The 10,053-nt window shown below is 42.1% G+C and overlaps 2 protein-coding genes and 1 non-coding gene across 5 annotated transcripts in view; 1 reads left to right on the top strand and 2 right to left on the bottom strand.

Moving 5' to 3' along the window:
• Window positions 1-2,997: 2,997 nt before the first annotated feature.
• Window positions 2,998-3,069, bottom strand: Trnac-gca. The gene has a single exon. It is a non-coding gene; the product is annotated as a tRNA-Cys (tRNA).
• A 136-nt stretch (window positions 3,070-3,205) lies between these two features.
• On the top strand, window positions 3,206-9,788 carry Trmt61b (tRNA methyltransferase 61B). The gene is given in 8 exon segments (XM_031356873.1): window positions 3,206-3,379; window positions 3,753-3,875; window positions 3,877-4,015; window positions 4,018-4,170; window positions 4,173-4,239; window positions 8,500-8,573; window positions 8,576-8,680; window positions 9,195-9,788. Coding segments are annotated over 8 exon segments (900 nt in total). The 3' UTR covers window positions 9,260-9,788.
• Window positions 8,467-10,053, bottom strand: part of Spdya (speedy/RINGO cell cycle regulator family member A) — a 38,824-nt gene continuing 37,237 nt past the window's right edge. For 2 of the 3 annotated variants that reach the window (XM_031355870.1, XM_031355867.1), the window contains exon 7: window positions 8,467-9,765. In XM_031355870.1, coding sequence (XP_031211730.1) covers window positions 9,674-9,765 — 92 coding nt within the window. In that variant the 3' untranslated portion in view covers window positions 8,467-9,673. The remainder of the gene's footprint in view (window positions 9,766-10,053) is intronic. The other variant, XM_031355868.1, reaches the window with a different exon arrangement.

The following is a 10,053-nucleotide window of genomic DNA, read 5'->3' on the forward strand; positions in this document are numbered from 1 at the left end:
GATGTACCTGAGCTAGGAACTGAACTCAGAGCAGCATGAACTTTGGTTTTTTGTTTTGTTTGTTTGAGACTGCGTCTCTCTATGTAGGCCTAGCTGTCCTGGAGCTCGATATATAGACCAGGATGACCTTGAACTAACAGAGATCCTCCTGCTTTACCTCCCAAGTGCTGGGATTAAGGGCATGTGCCACCATGCTCTGCCAAATATTCTCAGAGCTCTGGTCTAAGCTCAGGGCATTGTGTTTGCTAGGTGTACTGGCTGGGTTTGTGTGTCAACTTGACACAGGCTGGAGTTATCACAGAGAAGGGAGCTTCAGTTGGGGAAGTGCCTCCATGAGATCCAGGTGTGGGGCATTTTCTCAACTAGTGATCAAGGGGGTAGGGCCTCTTGTGGGTGGTGCCATCCCTGGACTGGAAGTCTTGGGTTCTATAAGAGAGCAGGCTGAGCAAGCCAGGAGAAGCAAGCCAGTAGGGAACATCCCTCCATGGCCTCTGCATCAGCTCCTGCTTCCTGACCTGCTTGAGTTCCAGTCTTGACTTCCTTTTGTGATAATAGCAATGTGGAAGTAAGCTCAATAAACCCTTTCCTCCTCAACATGCTTCTTGGTCATGATGTTTGTGCAGGAATAGAAACCCTGACTAAGACACTAGGCAAGAGTTCTGTCATTGTGCTAAATATTAGACAGGGTTTCTCTGTGTAGTCCTGGTTGTCCTGGAACTCACTCTGTAGACCAGGCTGGCCCCAAACTCAGAAATCCACCTGCGTCTGCCTCCCAAGTGCTGGGATTAAAGGTGTGCATCATCACTGCCCAGCACTGAGCTAAATCTTAACCCGAGTATGTACTCTTAACCAATGAGCCATCTCTCTAGTCTCCTAAAACAAGCTATGCTATGTGGCTCAATGAAACACAAAATCCAGCAGCAAATAGTACTTATATGATCACAGTTATCTGAGCTTTGAATATCAATGTAGCTAAAACTGTGGTAAAATAGTTCTGGGAAACACCGGTAGGAAAATGCGTGGATAGGTGAGAGTTAAGGAAAACAATGGAGGGAAATAGTGAAAATCTCAGCTGTGTCAGGAGACATCAATAATAAATGATGCATATAACTGAAAAATCCACAAGTACTAATAAAAGAATATAGTTGAGCAATTATAGTAATTCTGGAAAACTTAAATAAAAATAACTGGAGTTTATTATTTAAGAAAATTGGTCCCAGAACTCCATTTTCTAAAGTTTGTTTTGAAGAAAACTATGTACGGAGACAAAAAGCTACATGACACCTTTAAAGGACTTATCCAGCTCTAAGTCCAGTTGTGGAAATCCTCTGCTATGAGAACTTCTTTGTGAATGAGGTCATGCAGGGTAGTTTCTCTGGCACATGACATTCTCTCCACAAATGACATCCAATCTGAATCTTTCTGCCTCTTTGACTTTCTGAAGCTCACTGCTCTCCATATTCTCCCTACAGTACAGATATAGGTGAAAGCCACTTTTCTTCCTTGTCGGGATAATAATGGATTATAGAAATCTGAAAACTGGCCCAGGGTTGGGGTGGTGGTGGTGCCAGAATGTGTGTGTGTTGGGGGGGAGTGGAGGCAGTGGCAGTTTGTGCCCTTAGTCCGAGCCTTTGGAAGGCAGAGGCAGTCAGATCTTTGAGTTCTAGGCCAGCCTGGTCTACAAAATGAGTTCTATGACAGCTAGGACTACACAGAGAAACTGTCTCAAAGAACAAAAACAAAATTGCAGAAAGAAGATATTGTCTAAAGAGTGACATTTACATAGGTGTGTCCATCTAAGGGGTGCGAGAATGTAAATTTTGGGATCCTCTTCTCTGATCTCTGGGCAGAGGAACTGATACTGTAGCTCAGTAGTTAAGTGACTTTGTGAGCTCTGTTCTCCCTGTCTCTGAGCATTGATCTGTTTTCATATTTTAAGCGGCATCACAAGCAAATGTATTTTGCCAGCAAGGGAAAAAGTACTCTGGCTTTGTTTTGCAACTTTACTTTATCCATTCCTTCAGGGCTCATGCTAGGACTTCAGGGATACAATTGGGATAAAAGAGATCTATTCTCTGTATCTCAAAGCATGAAGAAGCCTAGGAGATGGACACTGTGGCCAAATAATCCAGCCTGTTAGTAATGGAAAATAGAAAGGCTCCTGAAATGGAGGGTGTACTGGGAGATCTGCTGTCTCTGCTTCCCTGGGATCAGAATTGCATATGTAAATACATGCCACCATGCTCTGATTTAAAAGAAATGTTGGAGGGAGGGAAATGAATGCTACAAAATGTGTGTAGGTATCAGAAGAAAGTCTGTTTTTCCACCGGGATCCTACAACAGAAATCTAGTCATCAATCTCTTGGGCCATCTTGTTTCCTGCCCCCCCCCCCCCTTTTAAACATGAGTTCTGGAAATCAAACTCAGATCCCAGTTCTTGTAAAGCAAGCACTTTACACACCCAGCTATCACCCAACCCTTCCTTAGTCTTTAGAAAGGTGTATGGTACAATCGACAAGGGCTGCTGAATGTGGTCAACCTAGTTAGAAATCCCACCATCCTATTTCTCAGCTACCTTTTCAGGGGACTTGCTGACGTCATTTCATCTCCTTTGTATAGTAGGTCATAAATACTGATTTCTGAGTTGCAAATTTTCAATATACGTGCATAATTTTGTCTGATTCTCAATAAACTTATGGGCAGGCTAATGATATTTAACTTTGGGTGCCAGAGGTAACTTCAGTTTTAAGAATCGTGTATTTAAGTCTCTTTGATGGGCGGGGTGGCTAAAACAGTTTTGATTTTTTTTTTTTTTAAAGTTCTGTTAAACAAGCACACAATGAATAGTGTCGTTTTTTTTTTTTTCCTTCTTCTATTTTGTAGTTTAGCTCTGATCTCTGGCTATCCTGTAACCCACTATGTAATTCAGGTTGGTTCTGCCTCCCAAGTGCTGGAATGTGCCACCATACTTTTAGTTTGGAAACTAAAAGTATGGAAAGGGGGCACCTGGATTTGAACCAGGGACCTCTTGATCTGCAGTCAAATGCTCTACCACTGAGCTATACCCCCAGTGGTCATTATTGCCTTACTCAGCCTTTGTGGACACTCTAGACCTTGGGCTGAGGTTGAACAGGAGATCCTTAGCCACTCAAAAAGGACCTGCCAGTTATGAGCAAGGTGTGCGGATCAGCAAGCAGTGCGTCCTATGACGCCTGACCAACGATTCTCTGGGCTAGATGACTTTTGGCTCTTGGGGATGATAGGTGACGTTCCTGTCCACTACCACAAGGGACTTAAACCGGGCAGAAGACTTTCCAGGTTCCACAGAGCTCTACGTTTAGTCTTTCCTGGTTTTCCGGTCCCCGGGCGGCAGGCGGAGGTTGGTGAGCAGTAAGTAAACTCTGTGCTCTTGCCACTCGCGGGAAAGCCAGAATGTTAGCCCCGAGGCCAGCGAGCCTTTAACTCCGGCCACTGCATCTGTGGGACGCCGAGTCGGTGACGCACTCTGCCGGCGACGTCGGTGCGCCCGCAACCTACACAACCCCCGCAACCAGGCAAAGGGTGTGTGGCCACGTCATACGTGTGCGACGGCACCTGCTCTGGACACTTGACTCTCTGGAAAGGCCGTGATTCTTCCTTGTGAAGTTGTGGCGCCTCAGAGGCGACCGAAGCTCGGAGATTCATTTCTGTTCGACTCTGGGTCAGTACCTTGTGAGCGAGCTCAGCTCCGGGGTTGCGGGTCCTGACTGGAGAGCGCGTGCGCGGGTCGTTCCCATCCTTTGCTCCTGGCGTCCCGATTGTCCGGACCTGGTTGTCTGTAGCACGTGGAAAGCCTCAGGGTGTGAACTTCGCGGGAGGAGTCACCCCCTCGAGATCCGGAGCAGAGAGCAGAGCTACCGAGACCCTGCAAGATGTGCCTCCGAGGATCGCGCGCTGTACACGGCGGCCCAAGTGGCTACCGAACCCGGAGAGCTTCGCGCTTCCTCTTGCTCCCTTTCCAGAGAAGTACTCTTTCAGTGGGGAGCTTATTAAAAGCTCAGACGGGAAAAGGAGAATTACAATTAAAAAAATTATTTCGACTCTGCAACGTCGGACACTTTAATAGTAACTAGGGAGCAGTTGCGTTCAGGGAGATCAAGGGCAAGTTTCATGGCCAGATCCTGACGTGTTCTCCGGTAAGAGTTTTCAGCAGAGGCCACCTTTGGAGGACTTTGTATTATTGATGGAAGAGGGCCTACCGTAACCTATCCAAAAGTATTACCATAGGAATTAGGTGTGTGTGGGTTCCAGGAAGGGCAAGAATAGACATACTACCACAGTCTGATGGATGTTCTCATCACCGAATGTTGGAGTTTTTCCAACATGTTGGATTTTTAAACATATTCAGATACTGATAATTTTAGAAACAGAATTTACATTTGATGTTTGCCACTCCCTTATCTAAAATGAAGATTATGCCAGTTTACTAGCAGAAGGATATGGACTCGCTAAACAGAGACGTACTTGTTTGTTCCCCACAGCTCTGAAGTGTTTGGGTATTGGCTTTAGGATGTTGAACTGTTTGAGGGTAAATTTTGTACCCTTAAATTATTACTCTTGTAATAATAACATGTTTTTTGTTTTTAATTTTTGTGGAGTGGGTCTGAGTGGGAACCTGCAGAGAGTGTGGAGGTCAGAGGGTAACTTGCCCAGAGTCAGTTCTCTTCTGCCACCTGGGATCCTGGAATTAAATTCAGGTTACCAGGCTTGCCCGCAGTGTCTACTGCCTGAGCCATCTCGCAGGTCCTGTGGCAGTATTTTAATAATGATACTTAATAATGTATGTTACTAGAAATACATTATCACACAATATTTATATTAGGGTTAGGGATGTAACTTAGTAGTAGAGGGCTTGCCGAGAATGCACCAAAAGCCCTGTATTCCTTTTCCCAGGGAGATGCACATAAATGGCTATTCACCCCAGTTTGGACACCAACAGATGAAAGAAACCATTCCATCCAGGTCCAGTTTGTTTGGTTATTGGGGTTAAAGCCAGTGATTACTGGGTTAAATACTGATGTGTGGGCATGCCAAAGAGCCTGGAAAAGCCCCATCCAACCATGGATGACTCCTTCCTAAAGCCACATCACTGGAGTCCCAACCCCAGTAAACTTACCTCTTGGAAGCTGTGCCACTCCTAAAACCATGTGAAACTGCCTTTGGGAGGTGGGGAAGTTGGTTGGTTTTGGTGGGTGAGCAGGAGTTGGTGGGTAAACCACACACCACTGCCCCACTTCAAGGAGGGAAGGTGACTAGGCCATCCATGGGATATTTTGGGCTCTCAGTTGGGGAATCACAGCTACTCTTGATTTCAAGACTACAGAGGTCCTATCTGCCTAAAGGATGGAGTCCCATTACATTCCTACCTCAGCCTCACTAAACACAGCAAAGCCATGTAGATGTATCATCACTGTGTCTGGCCACTTTGGCTTTTAGACAGGTAGCAGGGCATGGTGGTGTATGCCTTAAGCACATAGAAGGCAGAAGCAGGAAATTCACTGTGATTTTGGGCTACCCTAGTCTACATAGCAAAGTTCCAAGCTCCATAATATTGTAGTTCTAAATTAAAAGTTAAAGTTAATAGTTTTGTTTCTCTTCCTCCTCCTCCTCTTCTTCCTCATCTTCATTTTCTTTTTGGATAGAGTTTCTCTGTGTAGCCCTGACTGTCCTGGAACTTACTCTGTAGACCAGGCTGGCCTTGAATTCAAAGATCTACATGCCTCTGCCTCCTGGGATTAAAGGCATGTGCCATGACAATCTGGCAAATAAAAGTTTGTTTGTTTCTATACTTTATGTATGTATATAAGTGCTTTGTAGGTATGTCTGCACATCAAAAAAGGAAATCAAATCCCAATACAGATGATTGTAAGCCACCACGTGGTTGTTGTAAATTGAACTTCTGAAGATCAGAGCAGCCAGTGCTCTTAGTCACTGAGCATCTATCTCTCTAGCCTCTGTCTTGTCTTCTCTTTCCCTCGCCTCTCCCCTTTCCCTCCTTCTATCCAGTACATAGTTCTTATCCAAACAGAATTTTCTTTATTTCCATTCCTGTTTTTGACTCTCTGACAGTAGTGTAAGGCAAGAATGGGTGCTTTATGAGTCATCTACACCATAGGTTATAAGTGATACTATTGACATCAACTAGGGACACTGTTTTGGAAGTAGACTCAGGCTCTGGTAGAATGAGCTCATTTTTTTTTTAATTTTATTTATTTTATGTGTATTAGTACACTGTAGCTGTACAGATGGCCGTGAGCCATCATGTATGTGACTGCTGGGAATTGAACTCAGGACCTCTGCCGACCCACTCGCTTAGGCCCCGCTTGCTCCAGCCCAATTCACTGCAGCTGTCTTCAGACACCAGAAGAGGGCGTCAGATGTCATTATGGATGGTTGTGAGCCATCATGTGGTTGCTGGGATCCGAACTCAGGACCTTCGGAAGAGCAGTCAGTGCTCTTACCCGCTGAGCCATCTCGCCTGCCCCAAATGAGCTCATTTTTATTCAAAGCAGGTAAGACTAGATAAAGGAGGACATGGGGCAAGTGGATCTCCAGAGCTCACTGGTCAGTCAATCTAGTAGAATCAGTGATCTCTAGGTTCAGTGATAAGACCCTGTCTCAAACTATAGGTGGAAAGCAGAAGACATCCAGTACCAAGCCCTGACCTTTACCCACTCGTGTATACTCTCCATGAACATAGACAGACAGACAGACAAGGAAGCCCCAGCCTCATCTATAATTTTAAGTGAAAATTATGCCGCGGTAGACCAGGCATGGAAACACATACCTATAATCTCAGCACTGTGGAGAATCATGAGTTCTGGGTTAACCTGAGTTACTTAATGAGTTCTAGGATAGCCTGGGCTACACAATAAGAGCCTATCTCAAGAAAAGAAAGATGATGAACTTCACATTTTAGATTGCCACATAAGATGTTGGATAACTGTTGAAATGGGAATGGAGAAACAGGCACATATATATTTTTAATATAAAATTTTATATACCCTCTGAGCTTAATTTGTATCTGATAGCCATTGCACATTAGACCAAAGAATGTTCCCTGAAGTATTTGTATGAATGTAAGACTAGAAACAGGTAAATGTTTATCATTTACCTAAATAAATCGTGGAATGCAGTAGTTAAAAAGAATACAGTGTTTGCATATTGCTGAGATGACAATGTCAATGAGAAAAGTAAAAGATGATGTGATTTATCCATACTGTGGATTAAAAACAAAAAATTACTTGCAGGTTTGTATAAATAAAGCTGTCACAGGGAGGGCAAATGTCTAATACTATGGCTGCCTCCAAAGAGGAAAATTTGGGGTTAGGGATTGGGAAGAGATTTTTGTAACCATGGATATTTGACTTTTTTTCTAGAGACATTTAATACCTTTGCAAAATAAATTCTTGGCAGTCTATAAACTAATACTATGGAATATTATTTTTTGCTGAAGTTGCATCACAAGGACAAGTCCTACGTTTTGTGATATGAAAGACCACCAAGATAGAATAAGAAGAATAAGGTTAAGAAGAAACTCCCTAGGTTTTAAAGACAGGGTCTCACTCTGTAACCCAGGGTGGTCTGGAATGTCAGTTCACTGTCTAGTCTAGGCTGTAACTTTACTTTCTTAAGCTTCTTGATGAAATTTTTTTTTTAAGATTTATTTTATGTGTATGAGTACACTGTAGCTGTACAGATGGCCATGAGCCATCATGTGTGTGGCTGCTGGGAATTGGACTCAGGACTTCTGCTGGCCCTGCTTGCTCTGGCCCCGCTCACTCCGGCCCCACTGGCTCTGGCCGAAAATCTTTATTTTGATTATAAGCCAGGCTAAAATGATCATTTCATGTTAGGCAGTGGTGGTACACGCCTTTTATCCCAGCACTTGGGAGGCAGAGGCAGGTGGATCTGTGAGTTTGAGGCCAGCTTGATCTACAAAGGGAGTTCCAGAACAGCCAGGACTATATAGAGAAACCGTTTTGAAAGACAAAACAAAACAAAATAATCATTTTGTAACTCGGTAAGGTGTACATCTCGTTTCATAAAAATGTTATGACCATGCATCCCAAATTCTATCATATTGCTGTTTAAATCATGTTTTACCAAAAAAAAGTAATGAGGTATTTTTTTCTGACAGGTTGGAAAATTGAAAGTGTAATGTTAACAGTAAAGTTAAGTAATGGTCTGCTTTGTCACTTAAGACTATAAAATGGCTCATGACTTGATGCTTTCCCTCCCTGCCCCACCCCTGGGGTCCTGGGGCCATGCATGCCAGGCAAGCATGTACCACTAAGCTGTGTGCCCACCTAATTTGCCTTTTTAATCCTTCCTTTCATTTAACTATTACATCTAGATTTAGGTAATAGCATTTAAATTTTGATGAGAAATGTAAATAAAGAGACTATACACACACTTTTTTGATCGAAATATAAAATGTACTTTTCCTGTTTCTGAAAGTATCATACAGGGTATTGAACTTTTGGATGAGGCTTGTGTCTGCGAGCTGCTCTCATGGGAACAGATAAGTGAGGTCTGAAGTGGAACGCAAAAGTCAGAGTAAACATCAACACAGATTTACAGTTACATTCTCAAAAGGAAATTGGAGTTGGAAATGAAGTGTTTCACGAGGAGAATCATGGTGCACTTCAGTTTTATGCTTGTGTTTTTGATAATAAATACTTAGATTCTTAACTATGTTGATCATATTGACTTACATACTCATATAATAACTATCAGATGCTCTTCAGGGATTTTATTTTTTTATTTATTGTACAGAAAATGAAATGTAGTGTTTTTCTATTCTGCTGAGTCAATTGCAAAATACAGTTCCTAAAATATTGCTGGAGTTCTTCTAAGAAACACGTTTAGGTACTCATCTGTATACATTATTTAGGCAATGAGATGGGTTTCAGATACATCGACTTATGAAACAGGCTAATCCTTTTGGTTATAAGCCTATCTGTAAAGTTACTGTGTGACCACTGACAAATATTTCTGTTACTAACTAGCCAAACAGTCCCAAAAAATGCTCAAAAAAAAAAAAAAAAATTCCGAGAAAAAGCTTACAGGAAAGGGACAGTGTTTAACATTTCAACACTTTTGTGAACAAACTATAAAATATTGTACAGTGTAGCGTGCATTTTCTGTTACAGAAGAGTCACATTCTGATTTTCCACACGGACCACATCCCTATGTTGCTAGACTTGTTCACTGGTAAAGTGGCCACATATGTCAGTACTGTTTCCAGAATATATTAATTAGATGTTTCAGTGTTATGACCTTAATTGGTTTCTCTTTTATACTAGCTCTTTTGTCTTCTCGTTTAACCTTTTAAGCTGGTGAGGAAGTTCAGACCACAACTGAACTGGTACCTGAGATGACAGCACTGAATTTGAAGACAAAGAAGTATCAAATTAGAACTGTATATTATCAGTCACAACTTCAGAAAGTATTTTTACCTTATTTTGGTATGTTTAGTTATTACTATAATTTGTATGACTTTTACAAATGTTTGAAAAATAACAGAAGCTAAAGACCATTGTACAACTGGGTAACCGTCCCATTTGACACTTTCTTGCATTTGGTTTGCCATTCTGTAGCTGTGACTCCAGCGTGCTTTAGTTGAGCCTTGTCATTCTTCACTCTCTGCAAACCATTCCATTGATTTTTTTTTCTTCACAAAATTAGTTTCATTTTCTTTGTTTGATTGATGGTCATTGGCTACTGAAATAAAATATGCATTTTAAGGTAAATTGTATGTATTTAAGATATAACTATGTATTTTAAAATACTTTTTGCCTTTTCTTTTTTCTTTGTCTTTTCTTTTTTGAGACAGAGTCTTGATTTGGAAGTGGTGGTCCTGCTTTTGATCCCAGCATTTGGGAGGAAGAAGCAGAATGATCTGGCTACAGGAGACCCTACCTCAAAAAAAACAAAACAACAACAAAATTGAGATAGGATCTTACTATGTAGCCCAGGCTAGTCTTGAATTCTTTTTTTTTTTTTTTTTTT

The sequence above is a fragment of the Mastomys coucha genome, unplaced genomic scaffold (assembly GCF_008632895.1).
Source record: "Mastomys coucha isolate ucsf_1 unplaced genomic scaffold, UCSF_Mcou_1 pScaffold6, whole genome shotgun sequence".
Lineage (NCBI taxonomy): Eukaryota > Metazoa > Chordata > Mammalia > Rodentia > Muridae > Mastomys > Mastomys coucha.